Source organism: Sceloporus occidentalis, unplaced genomic scaffold, assembly GCF_023333645.1.
Source record: "Sceloporus occidentalis isolate IW3139 unplaced genomic scaffold, rSceOcc1.0.p SCAF_1, whole genome shotgun sequence".
NCBI lineage: Eukaryota > Metazoa > Chordata > Lepidosauria > Squamata > Phrynosomatidae > Sceloporus > Sceloporus occidentalis.
Window position 1 is genome coordinate 287,916,004 of NW_028316981.1, and position 23,628 is coordinate 287,939,631.

The window sequence follows — 23,628 nt, forward strand, 5'->3', positions numbered from 1 at the left end:
TGTACACTAGACGTTTTGATCTAAAGGGATCACAAAATCGTGTTCAACCTCCATATAAAAAAGAAATACCAAATGCATTTCTACCTTGATGTCTTCTTCAGCAACTCTACCATGGGCCAAAGTTCCTGTACACTGCCTTTTCATATATTCTATATGGGTGGAACCATGGCCCAGGGAAAAGTAACACATGAAGGAGAAATGAGACCACCTGATGCTGCAGGATTATATCACTACAGCCATAAAAGTGCCACTGAAGAAGACCTCAAGATAGAAATGCTTTGGAGCACATGTATACACTTCAGGAATACTATTTTTAAACCACTTTTTAAAGCACTCTCAACTAGAGTATATTCATTCAGTTGTTGAATACAGTCAACTCACAGATAAATCCTTCTAAATCAATGGGTCTAGTCAGGACTAACAGCAGGATTTAGGCCCATGTTTTCTGGTGCCCATTTTATATTCTCATGTGATTTTAATTGTTTAAAGCCTTTTCGTTCCATGAGATTTGCATTTTCTTGAATGTTCATTTCTGTATCCTTATTGAACAACTCTTGTTGGATCTAGGTTTTTTTCTCATCTCAATTGGTGGTTTTTTTGAACTGAACTATTCAAAAAATAAACAGAAACAATCCCCTCCAAAAATCCACAAGGTTTACAAATCATAATTACGATGCAATCATTACGAACAGTGTTTTTAGGATCCCTCTTCACATCATCCGCCTGAAAAGCTGCCCCTCAAGGCTGGGGAATGTTCAAGAAGAAACATTTGAAGTGGCATGGGGACTGTGGCTTAATAAAAAGTTATTTTTCTTTTCTTTGTTTTATGGACATGTTGGCTATGCGTGCACAGCACTTTTTGGATCCCAGCCTATAATGCAAGTAATGGAGATAACACAACAGTTTTCTTTAGCTTTGCCAAATCCCTGGGACTCACACCTTTGTGTCCATAACAGCAATTTAGCACTACAAATTACGTTTTCCAGTTGACCTTTCATGAAACACAGGCCTGTTACAGACTGCCAAAATAAAGCTGCTTCGGGTCTCTTTGGAGATATGCTATTTAAATGATGCATGGGTCCTAAGAGTCCGGAGGTCACACCAAAGCCACACTCCATTCCTAAGCACTGGAGTGCAGCTTTGGTGCAGCTTCCGGATTCTTAGGGTGCATGCATCATTTAAACAGCATACCTCCAAAGAAACCCGAAGCAGCTTTATTTTGGCAGTCTGTAACAAGCCACAGTGTACTAACTAAATGAAAGAAAGATAACACTGCTCAGTTTTGTGGATCTGGAATACATTAACTGCAACTCAGATGTATGATAAAATGTTTGTTATGATATAAGAAAAAGTAGTGGCACTTAGGAGTGCGCTGTCTACACCAGCAAACACAAGAGCAAAGTTACCTCATTTTACTTGTCTCTGTTCAATTATCTTTTGAGTAAGCACCGCTGTCCACTTCTTTATTAATTATAGAAGCAAACATACCTCATGCATTCAAAGGGAAAGAAAATGCCATTTTTTGCCAGTTTCCAGCCATAATGACTACAAGTTCCAGTTTGTGATTCAAATGTGTTAATTACCTCAAGCATGAAATCATTAGGTAGAGACTACTAGGACAATTAGTAGGATAATGAGAATACAAGCTGTCAATTTTCTGCCCTTTTGGGCAGCATAAAATACTGCTGTTAATATAAGTGTGCCATTAAAAATGACAAGCCAGTGTAGAGCTCTGGTCCCTTTATCTTACATGTATTACAAAATGTGCTAGTTCCTTGTTTTTTCATGTTGTGCATCTTCCCAGTCTGCAGTTGTTGGCACTGGAGGTGTGCAATACAATCACAGCAAAACAAAACAAAAAATATTTGAGGAACATAATGAGAAGGGAAGACTCTATTTGAAAGTGCCATTTAATTTTCTCTCAAGTCTGGTCATATGCATGTTCTGAAGTGGAAATTAAGGCTGCAGCATCTCAGTCACAATATATGCTATATATTCATTCTCAAACCAAAACATAACACACCCAAAACTGTACACAAATACCAACAAAATCTACTACATCTTCATACAGTCTGAATTCATTGCTATATATGGTGAGAAAGCTATTCAAGAGTTCTGATGCTTTTTTTAAAAAAATGATTTAACTCCAGTTTTAATTGTGCATTACTCTATTCTAAAGAACATGGTCACACAACTTCATTTTTCAGTTTATAGAGCATGGTATGCTAATCAAGAGCTGCTGGCAAATCTATATGAAACCTAGAATTCTGTAGTAAGAAAAATATAGTGTAAAGCCAGGTCCTGACAAGCATAAAGATTACAGGCTATAAACCAGTTTTTCAACCATTGTTCCATGACTAGTTGTTAAAGGGTTTATGGAAAGAGATCACAACTGAGTTTTTTTTTTTTAAATCAGCTATAATAGTTTTTTGTGGGTTTCCTGGGCTACATGGCCATGTTCTAGAAGAGTTTCTTCCTGACGTTTTGCCAGCATCTGTCACTGGCATCTTCGGAGAATGAAGATGCCAGCCAGAGATGCTGGCGAAACATCAGGAAGAAACTCTTCTAGAACATGGCCACATAGCCTGAAAAACCCACAAAAAATTATGGATGCTGGCCATGAAAGCCTTCAACTTCATATAGATATAATAATTTCTATGTATGGTTCCTTGCAATCTGAAAGTTATTTCAGGGGTTCCTCCAGGATCAAAAGGTTGAGAATGGCTACTATAAACTGTATTTTTGCAGACCGAGGGGTAAGAAATTAACAGTGTAATCTGAAACACTTATAATTCAAAATAAGATAGAGTTAGTATCACTGGAACAGCAACTGCTGAATGAAAGTTAATATTAGTGACCAACGTTTGTTAGTATATTCTGTTCTTATTTTAGATAAAAAAAGAAGAGGAACCTAACTAGAGATCAAGATACCTTCAGAAGCTGTTTTCCAACAGTTGGGCTCATCTTCTCATCCACCATAAGAATTACTATCCCTCTATCATCCATGCCACGACGTCCAGCACGTCCAGACATCTGAATATATTCACCTGAGGTGATCTGAAAGTATAATAAAATCAGATGAATAATGATAATAGAATCATAGAATCATAGAGTTGGAAGAGACCACTAGGGCCATCCAGTCCAACCCCCTGCCATGCAGGAAATCCAATTCAAAGCATCCCTGACAGATGGCCATCCAGCCTCTGTTTAAAGACCTCCAAGGAAGGAGACTCTATCACCCTCCGAGGGAGTGCATTCCACTGTCGAACAGCCCTTACTGTCAGGAAGTTCCTCCTAATGTTCAGGTGGAATCTCTTTTCCTGTAGCTTGCATCCATTGTTCCGGGTCCTGTTCTCTGGAGCAGCAGAGAACAAGCTTGCTCCCTCTTCAATATGACATCCTTTCAAATATTTAAACAGGGCTATCATATCACCTCTTAACCTTCTTTTCTCCAGGCTAAACATCCCCAGCTCCCTAAGTCATTCCTCATAGGGCATGGTTTCCAGACCCTTCACCATTTTTGTCGCCCTCCTTTGGACACGCTCCAGTTTCTCAATGTCCTTTCTGAATTGTGGTGCCCAGAACTGGACACAATATTCCAGGTGGGGCCTGACCAGAGCAGAATACAGTGGCACTATTACTTCTCTTGATCTAGACACTATACTTCTATTGATGCAGCCTAAAATAGCATTGGCCTTTTTAGCTGCCGCATCACACTGTTCACTCATGTTCAACTTGTGGTCTACTTGGACTCCTAGATCCCTTTCACACGTAGTTTCATTCAGCCAGGTGTCACCCATCCTATATCTGTGCATTTTATTTTTCCGCCCTAAGTGCAATACCTTACATTTCTCTGTGTTGAATTTCATTTTGTTAGCTTTGGCCCAGCTTTCTAGTCTATTCAGGTCATTTTGAATCTTGATCCTGTCCTCTGGGGTATTAGCTATTCCTCCTAATTTGGTGTCATCTGCAAATTTGATAAGTATGCTCCCAATTCTGTCATCCAGGTCATTGATAAAGATGTTGAATAGCACTGGGCCCAGGACAGAGCCCTGTGGGACCCCACTGGTCACTTCTCTCCAGGATGAAAAGGAGCCATTGTTGAGCACCCTTTGGGTTCGGCTGGTCAACCAATTACAGATCCATGTAACAGTTCCTTTGTCTAGCCCACATTTTACAAGCTTGTTTGCAAGAATGTCATGGGAAACCTTGTCAAAGGCCTTACTGAAATCAAGATATACTATATCCACAGCATTCCCTTCATCTACTTACGCATTACCAGTGTTACACACAAAAAAGTAAAGATGGACTGAGCCTGTAGGAAAAAAATAACAAAACAGGCAGAATCTAGTGGTGAACTTTAGCTAGTGGATGGATTGAATCCAGTGAAAGTGGATCTTCACTCTTTCCTTCATCTTCCCCCTATAGATAGACTCAAAAACAGTGCAAAGTTGGTTCGGGGACAGTGTAGAAAGCTGGAGGAGAAAAGAAGGGAACAGCAGTTCCACTGTGGCCATTTGTGCAATACTGGATTTAACCCGGGGGGAAAAAGGGAGGAAAACTATAAATTGGAAGAGGCTGAAGAAGAACCAGTGTGGGATGGATAAAAAGTTACATTTTAAAACACTTTTTGAAAGTAAGTTGTTAATATCTCAGCAGGAAAATATTCCAAAAAAGGGTAGTAAAAAGAGAAGGTGGAGAGGAGGGCAAAAACTACAAGCAGCAGCATTAGATTTGCAAAAGGACAAAGATTTGATTGAAGAAAGAAAATGGGGTCTCTGTGCATAAAAGAAACGATATGACCAAGGTGTACCAAAAAAGACAGAAAAAGAAAAGAATATAAAGACTTAAAGACAATGGCTGTATCCGCACTGCAGAAATCATCAAGTCCAACACCACTTGAAGTGTTAAGATTCAGTGCTATGGAATCCAGGGAATTGTTGCGTGGTGAGAAATGTAGCCTTACCTGTCAGTGTGCTCAGGTGCCACAGCAAACAATTCCCAGAATTCCATAGGATGGAGCCATGACAATTGAAGTGTCAAACTGGATTATTCCTACAGTGCATATGCAACCAATGTCTTTAGAACCTGCAATATGCAAAAAATAGCAACATGCTGCTGCCTTTAGAACTGGCAACAGTAGAAAATACATAATAGGCTAAATATATTAAATCAGGGTAAACACCTGCATACCTCAAGGCCACTTTTCAGGCTGGGCAACTGCTTGAGAACTGCACAGTCAAGGTGAATGGACTAAGGGGAATCAGGGGAGGTTTTTAAAAATCTAGAGAGCATTTAAAAAGTGGGCCACATACAACCCATTTGCTGTACTTTATCCCCAGTACATTAAATGATAGCTTTCTGTGGCTGGATTGCTAATCATACTTGTAACTGACTGTGTGTGTCCCCAAGTAAAAGGCAAATTCTCCTGCCTTTCCAGTATGATTCACGTACAGCATAATACAATTAGCTTACCCATCGAAAGTCTTTCCCATCAAATTTCCGGGCACTTGTGAACAGCACTGTCCTTGCTGGCATGTTTATTCCCATAGCAAAAGTCTCTGTTGCAAATAATGCCTAAGTAAGCACAGCATGGATAAGAACAAAGGATGACTGTTAATGGGGCTTTAATATAGCCTGGTGGATAACTTATGTTTAAATGATCTAAAATGCTACTTTTACAGTAAAGATTTGCAACAAGAAGTTCAGGAACCTATCCATTTTACAGTTTAATCTGATTCTCAACATACCTTTATTAGAAATTTTCTTCTGTTTGAGACAATGAAAAGGCTCTTTAAGTCACACATGCAGTATGGACATATAGAGGTATGTGTCCGTACTTATGTGTTTGTGTGGACTGATGTTAAAGAGCCTTATGTGTGCACGAGTAAACTGATTTGCATGAATAAACATCTCCAACAAGAAGAGGGCACCATCAACACATCTCCTACCCTATAGGCTGAGGAGAAACTTTAAATTAAATAGCATTTCACTTCTGCTTGGATTTTAAATGGGCATACGTTAGTGAGAACAATCAATCAAAATCTAACACCTGTGAAAAATTTATTGCCAATTAAGCTATACAATATTATCTGTTAGGGATACACTTTGGCTTATTTCAGGGACAGATGTCCTGTTGTTAAGACTATCTCATTAAAAATCAGTATGCTGGCAATAAATTTCCTGAAAACCTTTGATAAAGAGGTCACAGGCAGAAGTAGAATGCATTCTGTAAAAAAGAAAGAAAGAAATCTAATTTGTAAGGGGAAACACAATGAAGGCAATTTCCACATATACTTAATAGTACATACCTTTATCAGTCCTTCAGAGAAAAGTATCTCTATCGTTTCCTTAAGAATAGGAAGCAAACCTCCATGGTGAATTCCAATGCCTCGCTTTAGAAGTGGAAGTACGTGCTCAACCTATGACCATAAATGGACAAGAAGGGATGTAACCTAATCACATAAAAATCAGGTTTATAAAGTAGCCACTGCATGCTTGCATGCATTAAATACACTTTTTCTCCAAGCTACTTGGCAGTAATATACAAAAGCTAGGTTTTTTTTAAAAAAAAGGCCATAAATGACCAATGTAAGCATGTAAATGTGGACAACATAAATTACCAACAATTTTTGGTAAGGTAGTGATATTTGTGGATTTAGCCTCATATAAAACAATGGATAAAACCCTTATGTCTGTTAAACTTTGCCTTTAAAGTTTTGTCTACATTGTTTAGATTTGATCTCCAGCCATTCTACATCATTCAGAACATTATATTTCTAAACCCATTCATGAGCAACAGGATGAAACCAGATGTTTGGAATAACTTTTGGTGGCCATAGAACTTAAGCCCAATTTAATGTACTACCCTCAAAAGAGACAATACTGTAATACTCTAAGGTTGTATTCCCCACCCCAGAATACATGAAAGCCAAGTTTTAGAAGCTATAAATGTTTACAAGCTAAACCTAACACTGCAATGCATCCATCTGCCATATGGGAGTTTTATACAGCTATGACCTACTGGAAGAGAATATCCATCATACTGGGTTGTATCCAACTGTGTCCTTCCTTTAACAGAAGGCTCTTTGATCCAGAGAAAGCTTCCATGAACAGAGGGAAGGCCATTTTTGCTGATTCTTCCTTTTCTTTGCTCCCCTTACCAAATCTGCTACAGAGGAGGTAGAAAAGGATGGCTGCAGAATGGGAAAATTCATATAAATTACCCCATTCCGCCCACAGAAGTTTCTGTTGGATTGTATAGTTTATAGTGGCCCAGTTTCACTTTATACAGGATGACAGCCACCTGCATACAGCACATGTAGCAGAAATGGCAATGGAATATCAACTGGTGTAACAAGCACTCTGTATTTTACAGAGCAATATAGGGATTGACATTTATATAGTCACTTCATGGCCGAGAAAAATGTGTGTCACTCATATACATATTGTGACATGTGAATAACCCCAGTACAATACACCAGAGATGGGCAAATACCATGTTTATGAGATAATTTTGTTCACTTGAACCTCAGCTCTATCAACCAGAACTGAGTTCTAAATGGAGCGAGGGAGGAATCACACATTAAGAATTAAGAAACAGAATGCATATTTGTTTTCAGTAGGAAAAACGGTTTAATTTCTGGTTGTTTCATTGGCCTTACTGTAGTTTATATTGTTAAATAACTGAGGGCTATAAACCCTTGCTGATCAACTACAAATTGCTCATGTCTAACAATTTAGTTTGATCTATTTTTTGACCACCTCTGCTTGTACACACAATCTTAATTATTTCAGGGTACTCACTTGAGGAAGTTTTTTGTCCTCATCAGATAAACAGTCAATTGCATTATTAAATACTTCCTCAACCATCTTTTTTTCTTCATCTGAAAGAAAAAACCATACAAAAATTTACTTTTCTTCAAAAACACCCCAGCCATGCCTGTAACTTATGGGATGCTAAAGCTCCATTTAGAAATCAACTGTAACAAGATATATGTACAAAAGAAACTAATCCAGCTGTGGTGATGAGAGCATTAGATAAGCTGATAATTTATCGCCATGTTGGACAGCCAAGATGTTTTTTCAAGGCTTGTTTAAGATCCCTTTAGCCACATTTTAGAGAAAAGATAACTGAGCCAAATTCTGGCACCTTTAATTAGTTTTTATAGCAGTCCATTACATGTTAACTATATTTAATATTAATGGCCAGCAACTCTAGTTGAGACCTTTATTTAATTCTGTTAAACTCTGGGGCCTATGGGCAACATTATGCTAGTGCATGGTATCAACACAGTGAACTGTCTTCTCCTCCTTCACCGAAGCAGCTCTCAGTACTCTCTGAAAACTGGCTTCTGAGTCCGAGAGCTCATAAAGATGGTTTGGGGTTACTCAAGGGCTGAACTGAGGAAGAGAAATGTCCCACTCCGAATTCCACTAACAGACAGAAGTTCCATCATAGGATGCACTGCACTGGATCCCACTAAATTGGCTCCACCACTGTTAGAGAAGCCATTAAAGGAATGCTTTGCTCTCCTGTATTTTCAATTAAAGCTTTTCTGGAGGTATGACAAGTACAACTCCTTACTGTGGAAAATGAGCTGAGCAACACTGTATTTTCAAACTCTGCCAATTACTGAAACAGTTTTACACTGAACTGGCTTATTTGATCAGCAAAGCAAAATGCCAAAATTAGAAGCCCCATATGATCCAAAAGGAGCTCCCGAGAAAAGAGCAAACAACTTTGTAATATTTATTTATTGGCAATGTCAAGTAACTATTGTTTTTACATTTGTTTTAGCTAGAACTGTAAGACTAATGCAATCAAGAAATGCACAGAACAGAACAAGTCACTATATAAAACAAAAATAAATAAAACCAGCACTTCAAGATGCTAGCTGGGATCAAACATAGACGTTCTATAAGCCATAGAGGCAGAAGAGTTGTTTTTAACTCAAACAGCAGTTCATCACACTGTGTAACAAGTAAGCTAATGATCAGAAACAATGCCAACTAAAAACAAACTTTCAGTTATAAGTGATTAGTACACACCTGTATTGAAGTCCAATTTTGTCATCTGAAGTGCATATGCTTCACAATCTTTTTTACTGAAACTGAATATAATTACAGGCTGGAAGTTTCTTTCCATGATCATCTTTACAATCTTAAATACATTGGAGGGACCTATGAAGACAGCAGTCAGCAAGACGTTTACGTTGCGGGGATGCAATGACAACAGAAATTTCATTTGCAGTGCAGAAACTGCACTGTCTTGCTTATTCTGCAGCACATGTTATGAAAAAACTTAAAACTCACCTTTTGTTCCTCCTTTCCTGCCTTTCTGGTCTCCTTTGGCTAAGTCACCTGCATCTCGAAGTACTTGCATAGCTGTGTTAAAATTATCTTCCCTAAAATCACCCTGGATGGAAAGTGACCATTAGCATTTGTTTTATCGGCTTGATTTGCATTACATACTTTGTATCATCTGTTAGCAAAATCTGAGATTTCACTATGAATTGGAGGATCCATGTTTAAATTAACTAAGGGCCAAAACACACTGCAGAAATAATCCAGTTTGAGACCACTTTAACTGCCCTGGCTTAATGTTACTGAATCCTAGGAACTGTAGTTTTGTGAGACATTTAGCTTTCTCTGTCAGAGGGGTCTGGTGCTGCAATAAACTACAACTCCCAGGATTCCCTAGCACTGAACCAAGACAGTTAAAGCGGCCTCAGACTGGATTATTTCTGCAATGTGCTTTAGACGTGAATCTATTTCCCATTTTTTAGCCATCATGTCCTCATGTTCCATTCCAGTTTGTACCCATTTGCTGTTTAAGCAGACATATCCTCATGTCTTTAGACTTGTCTTTGTAATGAAAAGAAGTTAGGAATTTTTAAGGCAGGAGAAGAGAAAATCAGGAAATTCGCTATCATTATTTCATAGAAAGTATAATCAAAGCAATGGAGATACCTAGAGTATCAAGGTAGTTACATAAAAAATGATTCAGAAACCTAGTGACTGAATTCTTACTATTACAAAAAACCTCACAAATAAAATTTTATATAAAATTACAGCAAACAGGATAGAAAAATGTGACTATATTTTAAAAGAACAGCATTACAGCATTCCTTAATATACATAAAAAAAAAATCAAAATCAGAAGTAGACACAGCTCCTAGACTACAGCAAAAGCAAACAAACAAACAAACAACAACAAAAACCGCTAAACAAATGCATGAGAGCATTCTCAATTGCCAGAGAACCCTGATAAATAACAACAGGAAATATCCCAGAAAAGAGGATGATGTCTGGATCCAGAGATAGGAGCAATCCACACTGCAATATACCACTGACTTCAGTGTCTTTTTTGGCACAAAGGTGAAGAAGGGACTTCAGTTCAGTGGTAAAGTATATACTTCCATGCAGAAAGTCCCAAGTTAAATTATTGCCAGGGAGAGCTAGGAAAGAATCCTGCCAAAATTCTTGGGCAGCCACTGTCAGAGTTGACAAAAGTGGGCTAGAAGGACTAATGCACTGATTGAGTATAAGGTAGCTAACTATTTTAACCTAAATTAGATAAGCAAAAATGTATTTTTCTTGTAGGACACACATGTAAAGCTTATTAGCTAAGAAAAGCTTATTTGGACAAAGTTCCTAAGATGTGTGCAGCAGTTCCATATTATGCTCAATTAAAATGTTAAGAAGTCCTAGCTGCAAATTTGTGAATGTGCCTACTTGTTCTCTGGATCTGGTTCTTATTCTTCATTCCACATCCTGATTCTGAACATTATGAGTAAAGGCATCACCCATTCCAACCCAACAAGTAACTTCTTACGTTTTCATCAACCACTAGGTGAAGTCCATCTCCCCCTGCTGGGAAGATATAGTGTTGCAGAGGAGTGGGTCGATAATCTGTGTAGATCACATGACAAGGCTGGAAGAGAAAAATACAACATTTAAGGTGCTTTAATACAATAATACAAATTGTATTAGCAATTGTTAAGCTTTCTTATTTAGCCTTACAACAAGCTGAGTTGTGTGACCAAGATAGCATTTTCTAGGGAAAACAAAAAGTGAATGACAAAGGACTGCCAAGCCCCACTCTCTGCAATCCGCAATTAGAATTTAAACCCTTACTAAGATGGAGACAGTTAAAGGTAGGCTGAAATACACACTCACTTGAAAACAAACTGTGTTGAAATTAATATTTTCATATATGCACAGGATCTGGCTACATGAAGCTTTAACCGAATCATTTCTCACTGACATCTCTGTACCACTTAATTTAATAAAAGGAAGTGAGTATGGACTGCGGCTCTGGAGACCAGGGTTCGAGTCCAAGCTTGGCCATGAAACTCACTGGGCGATCTTCAGTAAGTCACATGGTCTCAGCCTCAGGAGAAGCAATGGCAAACCTCCTCTGAACAGATCTTGGCAAGAAAACCCAATGATAGGGTTGCTGTAAGTCGGAAACGACTTGAAGGCACAGTAAAACAATGAACGATTTGTATGATACTGCTTAATTTCAGCATCTCAGAAGATTTCAGCTTCAACACCAAGACCAACTATTCTAGGTAGGTAACAATTCTTATATCTAAACCTAAAGTAAAAGGTATTAGAAACATGGAATTTTACCTGTTTGTGAAGATGGCATATCCATTCAGCAAACTGGCGTGCATTTGGAATAGTGGCAGAAAGAAACACATAATGAACATTGTCTGGGAGCAAAATAATGGTTTCTTCCCATACCACACCACGTTCTAGAAAGAGAAAATTCACAAGCAACTATACATTATTTCTATTAGGTTTTTTGTAATTTTCTTCACTATATTTCAGGAACATTTCCCCTTTTAATTGTTAGCAACCTGAGGCCCATCTGAGGGGCGAAAGTCTAAATTAATAAATACAATGGTCTCTCTAACAATGGGTTCCACCTCATCCTGATGCTAAAAAATGCAGACAATCACACTCCATATTATTCAGTGGCAGTGATGTGAATGCACACTCTTCAGCATGTGCACTTTCACATCACTGTTGTTGTTAGTTGCCCTTGGGTTGGCTCTGACTCATGGCGACCCTGTGGATGGGACATCCCCCAAGAACCCCTATCCTCTATTGCCTTGCCCAGATCCTGCAAGGGCTTGCCCATAACTCCCCTGATCGAGTCTATGCATCCAGTCTGTGGTCTTCCTCTCTTTCTTCTACCCTCTACCTTTCCTAGCATTATTGTTTTTTCTAGTGTTCCATGCTTTCTCATTATGTGGCCAAAGTACAATAGTCTCAATTTGATCATCTTAGCTTCTAGGGAGAGCTCTGGTCTGATCTGTTCAAGAACTCATTTGTTTGTCTTCTTGGCTGTCCATGGTATCCTAAGTACTCTTCTCCAGCACCACATTTCAAATGCGTTGATTTTCTTTTTGTCTGCTTCCTTCCCTGTCCAGCTCTCTCATCTGTACGTAGTAATTGGGAATACAATGTCCTGAATGATTCTGATTTTAGTACTCAGTTGTATGTCTTTGCTCTTCAGTATCTTTTCCAGTTCTTTCACAGTTGCCCTTCCCAGTCCTAGTCTTCTTGACTGCAGTCTCCATTCTGGTCAATGTTTGAGCCTAGATATGGGAATTCTTTAATTATTTAAATTTCCTTGTTGTCTAGATTGACTTTGTGTATTTCTTCTGTGATCATTATTTTTGTTTTCTTTATGTTCAGCATCAGACCTATTTTTGCACTTTCATCTTTGACCTTCCTTATTAACTGTTTCAATTCCTGAATGATTTCTTCTAATATATCTAATATATATATGCACATATCTTAGGTTGTTAATGTTGCTTCCATCTTCACTCCTCCTTTTTCTGATTCTGATTTTCTTATATTTTCAGCATATAAATAAAACAAGTAAGGTGATAGGATGCAGCTTTGCTTGACCCCTCTGCCTATTGGGAACCACTCTGTTTCTCCGAATTCTGTTCTGATGGTGGCCTCTTGTCCTTGATACAGATTCCTCATGAGGACTATCAAATGCAATGGCACCCCCATGTCTTTGAGTGTGTTCCATAACTTTTTGTGATCTATACAATGAAATGCTTTGATGTAGTCTATGAAACATATGCTGATTCTTTTCTGGAATTCTTTGGTGCACTCCATTAACCATCGCATGTTTGCAATGTGGTCCCTAGTGACCCTTTCTTTTCTGAATCCTGCTTGCAGATCACATCTATTGAATAATATGGGGCATGGCAATCCATGGGTGGTCAAATTTGCAGATTCGAAGCCCACTAAGAAGAAGGGCCCACTGTAAAGCTATAAACAAACAAGTACACAATACCTGAATCTCTCATGTAATGAATTTCGTCAAATATAACCCAAGCAACTTCACGCATGACCTCAGAACCTCTGTAAAGCATACTTCTCAAAATCTAAAATAGAAAAAATAAATGTGCAAATGATGTGCTGAGCAAACACATCTGAATTGTAACAGAAGATTGCTGGAGACACGGGACAGTGCTTTCCTAAACTAGCTACATACACAGAGCTAGACCCAGTTGTGGGGGTTGTAAGCATGGGCCAAAAAGCACATTTTCTCCCTAACCTGGTGTCATCCTGTTTAGAAGGTGCAGGCCAACAGAACTGGGTTGGGAACAGGCAGAACATATGCGATTCTGACAGATCTGACCCAACCAAATTAATTAAGCACTGTGAAAGAGGCATCTAGATTAAACATTTTTAAGATATCCAGGATCCAAAGCAAAGTTTCAAGGACCTTTAATGAGTGGTAAATAAAAATAACTATATAGTAATTTCTATTACAGACCAGAAAGGTTCCAATGGAGGAGGAGAAATAAAAATGATTCAGCATAACACATCAGTATTAGTCAATTCAATATCATTCCTACATGTCTCTTTGTATGTCTTTCACATCACAAACTGATGTCCCAGCCTGCAATCTGAAACACATTTACCAAACAATAAGCTCCACTGAGCACAAGAGAACTTGCTTCTCAGTAGACATGCCCAGAATACATTAACAGTCAAACAGCGAGAAAAAATACAAGGTAATTAGCAGCAAAACATACTTCTGTTGTCATTACAAGGCAAGATGCTGTAGGATTGATAGTGACATCTCCAGTCATCAAACCAACATCTTGAAATTCTTCATACATCTCACGATATTTCTGGTTACTTAGCGCTTTAATTGGACTGGTAAAGATCACACGCTGTTTCTCCCTCAAAGCCATTGCAATGGCATACCTGCAGTTCATAATTACATATTCATTATACTTGCAAGAGATGACATTTCTATACTATATGTCCAAATTTTTATTAAAAAGTTATATTTTTAAATACAAGAATAACTTTCTATTCTTAGTTTATAAAATGAAATCCAACAAAGTCCAAATGATATAAACAACACTGAAAGCAATGGGGCGCATGCACCATTCATTTAATTATACCGCAGCTTCAGCATAAGCTGAAAGCCATGTAAGGGAAACCCACGTATGGTGTGAGCTGACTATACTGTGTGCCATACATTGTTTACAAACATGTCCACGCAAATACAGAAGTAACTGTATTCTTTCCCTGTGCCAGGGAGAAAAGAAATGAATAGCCCTGAGCAACAAAATTGGAAAGGCAACAATCAATTTTAAAAAAACAACCAGAGATGAGTTGGTTACTTGTGGACAGTTTTTGCATGTCTCCCTTACTAATGTTTGTTTAAAAGGTGGTTGGGGGAGCAATATTGCATTACAAAAATACTTACTCTGCACACACTGTTTTTCCTGCTGATGTATGAGCAGACACTAAAACTGACTGATTATTATCCACACACAAAATAGCTTCTCTTTGAAAAGCATCAAGAATGAATGGATATTCCTGTAAAGAATGCACACCGTCAAACATTCCTTAAACACTATGATTTTCTTTGTACAATGTGAAAAATAACATTTCACCTTTCAGTGACACTGTAATAAACCTTCAAGACAACTTAACTTCATTTTAAATGTTTAATATAGCAGAGATAAATAACTGTTTCTTATTATCTATATCCATTCTATTTGGAGCATAATTGTAATCTAGAAAACATCTTGACATATATATTTTTGAGTACAAAGTATGTGAAATCACACAGCTAATGTTAACCACTACAAACTGGCATACTTCTGCTGCAATTATTTTGAAGGAGTTTGTGCTTTGGCACAACAAATAATTGCATACCTCATGGATGAGGAAAAGGTAGGCCCAAGAGGTCCAGAGATTTTCCAGAACCCTCCATCGGCCATACCAGCCCACTCCATCCCAAAACAGAAAATATCAGTTCATGTCTACGTAATTCTGTCAAACTCCTGTTAGGGGATACGAGGTTGGGGTAGGTGCAGAAAGGTCACACATCTTGTTTTAAAGGGGAATTGTTATTCCTGAAGCCTCCCAAGGATGAAAATTCTATTTTTTCCCGGCCCGTTTCCTCCCATTTGAAGGATATGAGAGGAATCTGGTAGCAAAAAACCACCATGGAGTCCATGTTGCCTGCTTGCTGCCTGTCATTTGAAATGCTGAACTGAATGTAGTTGTTAAAACTCTAGAAATGGACATCCCTGTCAACTGTAATACAAATAATATTTAAAAGAGCTGATATGCCAGGTTGGAATAAGTTTTAGCTTCCCAAATAGGGCAGAAACAATTGAAATTCAAGAGCCTGAAGTTTTAGAGATACAATTTTAGGATTCACTATCCCAAATCTACCATAGTAGTAATTCTGTTCTTTTCTAAACCCCTTCTTGAAAATTCACAGCTTACTTAACATGAATGTATAAATACATAAATAAATGTAGGCATTTATCTGAATTAACCAACAAAGAAACTCTTTTTACAGTCTTTTAAAGCTCCCCTAGCCTCCCTCCTTTTCTCCTTATCCTCTGCTAATTGGAAATTTTTGGAAGGATGTGAGGGAGGGGCTGGAAAACCACAGTCTTATAGTGCTGGGTTGCAACAGCATGTCTGCAGTAAATAATACAGTAAAAGCTTGAGTTAGGAAATGAGGGGATTCTGCTCTAGCTGAATCCCAACTACAGCTGTAGTTGTGTGTGCTTACCCATAACAGGCATGGTAAACAGCAGCTGCTTCCAAAATCCCTTACTGAGAAGACATGAACAGCAAAAAGTTTGCAAAAACGTACTGAAATGTTCTTGTTTTGTGGTGCAGGAACCTATCCCTATTCATTCATTTCTGTTAAAGAGGTAATTCTGGAACACATTGACTTCCTTAACTGAGGTATACCTGTACTAAAAAAAACTCTATCAAGGCATAATGAAAGCAGACTCTAGCACTAGACCAACTTCTGCCAACCTATATGCCTCAGCTGAATTCTTTATTGTAGCTTTCACACAATATCAAAAACAACAAGATATTTAAGAGCACATAAATAATGCCCACAGGACTTGTGAGATAAAATTATATTACTAAAGAGACACCTGTATGATACACCTCAGCCACAGTCCAACACACACTCACTATTCTTCTCTGCTAGTTATACAATTAAATGGGGAAACTTCCAAATTACAGACCTTTGCAGCTTTTCCAGTTCTTGGCTTTAGGGCTATAAAGTCTTCATCTGCAGGAAGAGCAACCTATTTTTTAAAAAAGAAATTAAGCCTCTTAATAAAATCCTTTCTTTGCTTGTTTACTCAATGTAAATTTGAAGTTGCATTTAAACCAACATCCCCCCATACAAAAGAAAAGATATAGAATTAGATGTAGTCATTACTGAAAAGGAATAAACAGACTATGGAATGAAACAAATGGGCCAAATAAAGAAGTTTCCACCTGCTTTGAAGGCTGAGCATTTAGGTGATGCATGCCTCCAAAGCTGGAGGAAAGTAGATTGAAGCTGCACTCCGGGGCTAAAAACTGGAGTAAAAAAAGCTGCAAAAGTCTGACTCAAGGGAGAAAATGTGCACCTTCAACCCTGCATATAAAGGCCCTGACACAGGAGCAATTCATCCTAATCCTAACCCTAAAGCTGCATGTAAATGCATCAGTGCAGGTGTGCATTAAAAAGGACGGAGCTGGCATACGCAAGCAGTTGGGGTGGCAATGCCAAAAAATGACAGTGTGACATCTCCAATGGATATACATATAACATACACAAACCAGACAGTCCAAAAGGGGGCATGAGGTGAAGGGTGTGTGCAAAGGGGGCACGTGGGGGGAGGAATGGTTGTGCTTTACCAGTGTTTTACTGGGCATACTGATGCTCTGTACCAGTGGAGGAGGGCAGATGTTACTGTGTGGCTGATCAACAGGGCTTTTTTAAATGTATTTTAGATGCTGAATTTAAAAAAAAATGATTAAAATGCCATACTATGCAGTTCTTTCACAAATTCTATATATCTGCAAGCAGTCGCATGGATTTTCTGCAACAAATTAATAAAATGTCAGTGTGTATATTCTTTATAAGGCAAACGAGATAAAATCTGCTCTTGGAAGCACTATACTTTTAGAGTTTATCTCCCAGAATCCTCCTCTTTTGTACTACAAAAATTAACTTTTTTCAAGCTTCATATAAAGCCAGGAAATTCATACAGTAACGCATAGACTAAAAAGAGACATCACCACCCATATGACACTCACCTCATGTGTACAGCCTTCAACAGTTTCTACTGCCTGCACTTTTACTTGTGGCATCAGATCTGTCAAACTGAAAGTAAAACTATAGATTAATACTGGCAAACGGTTACAAACATGATGAAGTTACAGAGACCAGTTAATTGTAATGCCTTTGTGACCAGAGCCTACAAAATACAGATGCTACTTTAGCTGAGTGCTATCATGATTAGCATTTGCAAACCATACTCAGTGAGTAAAATTTAGCAACCAGGTTACAAGACTGCAAGGCAATTTACCATCATTTTCTCTCCTGGGCCTCATGGCGACTGTCTCAGGCACAGAGCAGTATGAAAAACTGCATCCATAATTTCAATCATATAATGCAATTATCACTATGAAATTACATTTCCATAAATTTACTTAAAAGCTGGTTTCAACAACCCTGGCGAGACGAGATTTCCAGCTTTGCCATGTCCTGACAGAGTTGTTATGCAAACGCCTTTTAAACACCCTTTCTTAAGAATATTGGTAAAAGAAATATTACGTTTGCAGATATTTACAACACTTCTTGAACATCAGAACAACAGCGTCTATGGCAATGTTCTTTTGTACAGTTACTATACAGAAACCATCTCTATCTGCAGAACCAGAACTACATAATAATAACGCAAACTCATATAAAGAGTTCATTCTTACTTGAGATCCTCCGTGGTGAAATCTTCCAACTTTGGCTTCTTCCCCAAAACGGTCAGGTCTACATGATCAACTTCTTCATCTCTTTTAGTCTTTGCTGGGAATTTCGCAGCTGCTGCAGACTTGCCATTGGATCTCTTCCTGAAACCCAAACATCAAAAAGGGTAATTTTGAGTAGAGGTCAACCAAGCAAAGCGGGTGTCCATAGAGTATACAGAGGCCGATCCAAATCCTGCTGGCAGGAGGAAGCCCCAGAGGGCTGGCATCCTACTCATCCCTTTCTCTATGGCAGTGGCCCCAAACCGTGCTCCTTAAGGGACTTGGGACTCCCAGAATCCCAGAGGGCTGGCCAACGAGGCAGAGGCTTCTGGGAGCTGAAGTCCAAACCTCTTCAAGGGCAGAGTTTGGGGACTACTGCGTAGCAATGGCCCTTATACACGGCACAAGAGAGAGAGACCCTGAAACGTGGTGAAACTCTGGCTGCAGGAGGATGGAAGCCAAAGGAGCCTAAGCCTCCGCAGGTGGGAGAGGTCTTGAGGAGGGTCCAGGCTTCTGCCCGCTCTGACGCTTGTGGCCTGGGCGACTGTTTGCCCTGGCTTTGCCTCAGCATTCCCCCGGGAGGAGGTCAGGAAGCCGGCCTTTTGCTTTCACTTCCCTGTCACACTTGCAAACATTTACAAGGGGAGGACCAAGTCCTCTCAAGCCAATTTTCTCCGGGATGGTTTTTAACACCTTGCCCGTTGAAGAAGAAGAAGAAGGAGGAGCAGCTGCAGCAAGTGGCGCTTCGAAAGCTTAGACCATGTCTCTTGGGCATCTGCTTGGCCCCAGAAGGGCATCGCCCTTGGCAGGGTTTTGGGATGGAGTCCCTACGCCACAAACATTGGGGGGGAGGGGGGCTTCCTCGCAGCGTGGCCTGAGGGTCTCCGTCGGCCGGAAAGGGCCTGAAGGTCCGCGGAGGGACCAGCCATGGCGCCGCCCCCTCACCCGGCCTTGCCCTCAGGGGCAGCAGCGGCAGCGGCTGCCTCGGGGCCGCCCTTGGCTTTCTTGGAGCCCGAGGAAGCGGCGGGATCCTCCTCGAACACGCTGAAGAGCTCGTCCCCGAACGCCTCCGCCATCTTGCTCGCCTCCGCCTCGGCCTCCGCTTCCCGGCAGCCACCGCGCGCACGCTCACAGAACTACGAAAATACGGAGAGCAGCGCGCACGCCGAACTTCCGGGAAACACCCGACGTCACCGTCGCCTCATAGAGATAGGAAACCCAAGAGGCACGCGCTTTGGCTCTCTCGGTTCTATGCGACAGACAAGGACTATTATATATCTTATTACTATTCTTTTATTTATTAATCATATTATTATTATTATTATTTTAGTATTTTTTACTTTATTGCTATTCTTTTATTAATTATATTTTATTATTCATTTCATTATTTATTTATTATATTTATTATTGTTATATTGCTTTTATTTATTTATTATATTATATTATTTATTTACTTATAACTAATATTTTATTTGTTTATTATATTATCATTATTTATCATTATTTGTTACTATTAAGTTTTATTATTTTTATTTTATTGCTATTATTTTATTTATTAATTATATTATATTATTTATTTATTTATTACTAGCGTTTTCTATCATTATTTTATTCTATTACTATATTATTTATTTACTACTATCATCTTATTTATGCATTATATTTATTGTTGTTGTCTACTACTATTATTTATTTGTTTATTGAATTTATTATTATTATATTATTGCATTATTGTTATTTGTCGCTATTATTTAATTATTTATTGCTTTATTACTATTATGTATTACTTTTTGTCTATTATTGTTATTATATTTATTATTTATTTATTTATCTATTATCCTGCCCTTCTCCAAATTCTGGGACCCATGGCAGCTTACAACATTAAAACCATACAAAAACAGTACATTAAAACAGAATTAAATGACTACAACAATTAAAGCAGATTACATGCCAAAATATCAAGTACTTTAAGAAGATTGTGGCATTACCAGAGCTCTCTCTGGCAGAGAAGGCTAAAAGTCTCACAAAACTACAGTTCCCAGAATTCCCTAGTATTGAGTCAGAGCAGTTAAAGCGATCTCAAACTGGATTATTTCTGCAGTGGGTTTTGGACACCTGAGACTCCTAAGGTCCCCTGCCTATAATTATAATATATTGGTTATTTTATTATATGAATTATTATCAATGTATTATTATTATTATTATTATTATTATTATTTAGAGTATCATAATTATTATACTGATTAATAACTACAATAATCATTTTAATCTGTCTGGCATAGCACCCAGCAAAACTCTGGCCTTCCAGGTATTTTTTTTCCCGGACTTCAGCTCCCAGAATCCCAGAGCATTGGCTGAGGTTTCTGAGAGATGAAGTCCAAAAAAAAGACCCGGATGACTAGAGTTTGGGAATACATCAATTTAGGCACTTCTCCCCCACCGCCAGTAGGTGGCAGTCACAAGCTCCGAATCCCAGCCGCGAGGGCAGAGGAGCTCTTCCTAAGGCACGCTTGACCATAGTTGAGAGCGGTGCGATGTGTTGGCAACTCCGGGCGGAAGTGGGCGCTTAACGGCGTCAGCGTCACGGCGTGCCAGTTTTTGAGTACGAGCCAATCGGAGAAGGCGTTTCGTTGCGTGAGCGTACGGAAGCCGAGTGGTGCGAGGGCCGGCCGGCGCGAGGTGGTCTTTTGCGGAGCGGAGCGGAAAGGAAGGTAGTCATGGGCGGCAAGAACAAGAAGCACAAGGCGGCGGCGTCCGGGGCGGTTCACCCGGCCGCAGTCGCCGCCGCCCGGGCCAAAGCGGTGGGCCCCGCCGCGGGAGAAGCAGGAGCAGCCGGGGAGGCCGCCGGAAAGAGGCAGGAGGCAGCATCGGCATCAGCGTCTCCCCGCCCGAGCTCAGCCCTCAAGGACCCCCGCCTCAAGCAAGGTATCCTTCCCTGCGGAGAAGGAAGGAAGGAAGCTCAGCCCTCAGTGCTTTCACAGACTGTTACTATTATTATTCTCTTTTGTAGGTCGCCTTTCTCCCAGAGAGGGACCCAAGGCGGACGACAGGGGTTTTAAATGATAATCAATGCTATGAACCTATGCCAGGGCAGTCGCTTTCCTCTTCATGCGCCCCAATGGGAGGATGCTTCCCTGAGGAAGACAGCCCTAGGCCCCCTCAGTCTTATTATGGCAGATAGATTACTATTGTTGTTGTTGTTATTGTTATTGGTTCAGTCTTTACTTAAAACCCTTCTCTCCCTGCAAGCCCCCCTCGATGGGAAGTGAGCCCTCTTGCACTCCTGGGACTTACTTCCGAATGAACATGCATGAGCTTGGGTTCCCTGTCTTTCCGCTGCCTTACGTGAGAGTGACACCTGTCACGTTCTGTCAAAATGGTTAAAAAGTTGTTTGTCTAATTATATAGGTCCCAAAACGTACAGCTTGGGTTCTTCCGCTGATTGCGGTGCCTCTGCAAACTCAGACAAATCCATTCTTAAGGTAAGGCTGCCTGTTATTCGGAAGAGATGCGCTTTCATGACACAAGTCTGGAATGGAAATGTTTCATGTGAGTTGTTGTTGTTGTTGTTGTTGTTGTTTTGGTCCTCAGTCCCACAGAAATTTAGAGGATTTATCTCTATGTAGAAATACGAAAGAGCTGATTTATGGCCCCATATATATATATATATATATATAATTGGATTTATGTTTTTATGCAGCACTTTATGTATTTAAGCTAACAATTTGCACCATCATCCTAAGATTATAACTGGTTTTTGTGTTCACAGGTAGTGATTAACAGTAACTTAGAAAAAAGAATCATTGGCATAATCAATGAACATAAAAGACAAAGTGGTGAAAAGGGAATGATTTCTAGAAGACTTACTGCTAAAAAATTACAGGTAAAGTATAAGAGTTCCCACTTGTTCCAATACACAGAAATGTATTGCTTGCCCTCATCTCCCTCCTCCTTCTTATGTCTTCTCCCCATTTTTGGGGTAAATCTTGTTCAATATGAATATGTGTGTCATTTTCTCCTGCTCACTCCCTGCTACTACACACATTTATGTTTATCTGGAAGATTGTACAATTTTACACTTTAAAGTACCAAGAAATACCTTCTAATGCTCAAGTAAATTGTTGGAAGGGAGGAGAGTCATTGAAAGCATCAACAAATAGACTCTCATTTTTAAAAGGCATTATCAAGAATACCTTAATAATGAAGTGTCACTTTCCCGTAGTTTACATTAGGTGCGGATCTTGGAATCATGTATCCTTCTGTATTAAGAGGAAATCTCCTGTCACTTGCTGTTAACAGCCTTTATTGCTGATGTTAGTTGCCCTTGAGTCAACATTGATGCATAGTGGCCCTTTGATTGAGACACTGGCAAGTCTTCCTGTCCTCCACTGCTCCCCTCATTTCCTGCAGACAAATGAAGGTTCTTCGCTTTCAAAAATTTAAGTGTCTACAAAGAGCAAATGTTTTAAGCAATTTTCTCTATCATTATCAAACCGTTCTTGGTAATGTAATGGGAATAGTGCTTTGTTGTGGTGTAGGATTTGAGCATTGACAGTGTTTTTGTCTGTAAACCAGTGCATTAATTTTGTATTGGAAAAGCCTTTAGCATTTATAGCTGGTCCTGCACTTTTAAATTTGGAACTCAGCTAATGATCACCTTGGATGGATCCTGCATTCCATTTCCTTAACTTATATGACTTATATTGCACAGCTGAAAAGGCAAAAAAACACCATTGTTTGTTCAATGGTCAGAGGACTTTACTGCTTTTGTCTATATAGGAACATGTATTTTACAAACACTAATTCCTAAAAGATTATTTGGGGACATGTGTTCAAAACACATTAATACATATCCTAGCAAATGATCAGAGGCTAAAAATCTTACATGTGCTTCTCCTACATTGCCTCTTCTCTCTCTTTTTTGTATTTGTAGTAAGTATAGAAATATTGTTCTTTCTAGGACGTGTACATGGCTTTGCAAGGATTTTCTTTCAAGACTGAAGACATTGAAGAAGCTATGAAAAATACAATTTTGTATGGTGGTGATCTACATTCTGCGCTTGACTGGTTGTGCTTAAACCTGTCTGATGGTAAATATCAAGGCAAAGGGGTGGGGAGCAGGATTCCTGTTGTATAAGGAGAAGTGAAGTTATGCAATGCTGGATTCTGCCTGTATTTAATTGAAACTGTGTTTTTAAAATATTCATATATTGATTCTTTTATAGATTGTGTTACTATAAAGTAGTATTGGAAAACATAGCCATGCTGGTCTATTTTAGCATGAATTTTGCT

The 23,628-nt window shown here is 39.2% G+C and overlaps 2 protein-coding genes across 3 annotated transcripts in view; one reads left to right on the forward strand and one right to left on the reverse strand.

The window, feature by feature from the left end:
- The window catches only part of MTREX (Mtr4 exosome RNA helicase), a 56,645-nt gene extending 37,208 nt beyond the window's left edge, over positions 1–19,437 (reverse strand). For both annotated transcript variants that reach the window (XM_089495603.1, XM_089495610.1), the window contains exons 1-15: positions 19,282–19,437; positions 18,301–18,438; positions 17,629–17,695; positions 16,563–16,625; positions 14,762–14,874; positions 14,076–14,250; positions 13,328–13,418; positions 11,638–11,762; positions 10,838–10,936; positions 9,316–9,418; positions 9,052–9,183; positions 7,807–7,886; positions 6,312–6,422; positions 5,476–5,577; positions 2,932–3,057 (exon numbers count right to left, since the gene is read on the reverse strand). In XM_089495603.1, the coding sequence (XP_089351729.1) occupies positions 2,932–3,057; positions 5,476–5,577; positions 6,312–6,422; positions 7,807–7,886; positions 9,052–9,183; positions 9,316–9,418; positions 10,838–10,936; positions 11,638–11,762; positions 13,328–13,418; positions 14,076–14,250; positions 14,762–14,874; positions 16,563–16,625; positions 17,629–17,695; positions 18,301–18,438; positions 19,282–19,412 (1,656 nt within the window). In that variant the 5' untranslated portion in view covers positions 19,413–19,437. The remainder of the gene's footprint in view (positions 1–2,931; positions 3,058–5,475; positions 5,578–6,311; positions 6,423–7,806; positions 7,887–9,051; positions 9,184–9,315; positions 9,419–10,837; positions 10,937–11,637; positions 11,763–13,327; positions 13,419–14,075; positions 14,251–14,761; positions 14,875–16,562; positions 16,626–17,628; positions 17,696–18,300; positions 18,439–19,281) is intronic.
- Positions 19,438–20,987: 1,550 nt separating this feature from the next.
- Positions 20,988–23,628, forward strand: part of LOC149324032 (ATP-dependent RNA helicase DHX29-like) — a 36,397-nt gene continuing 33,756 nt past the window's right edge. The window contains exons 1-4 of the mRNA XM_089495642.1: positions 20,988–21,261; positions 21,745–21,818; positions 22,106–22,219; positions 23,297–23,426. Of these exons, the coding sequence (XP_089351768.1) occupies positions 21,054–21,261; positions 21,745–21,818; positions 22,106–22,219; positions 23,297–23,426 (526 nt within the window). The 5' untranslated portion in view covers positions 20,988–21,053. The remainder of the gene's footprint in view (positions 21,262–21,744; positions 21,819–22,105; positions 22,220–23,296; positions 23,427–23,628) is intronic.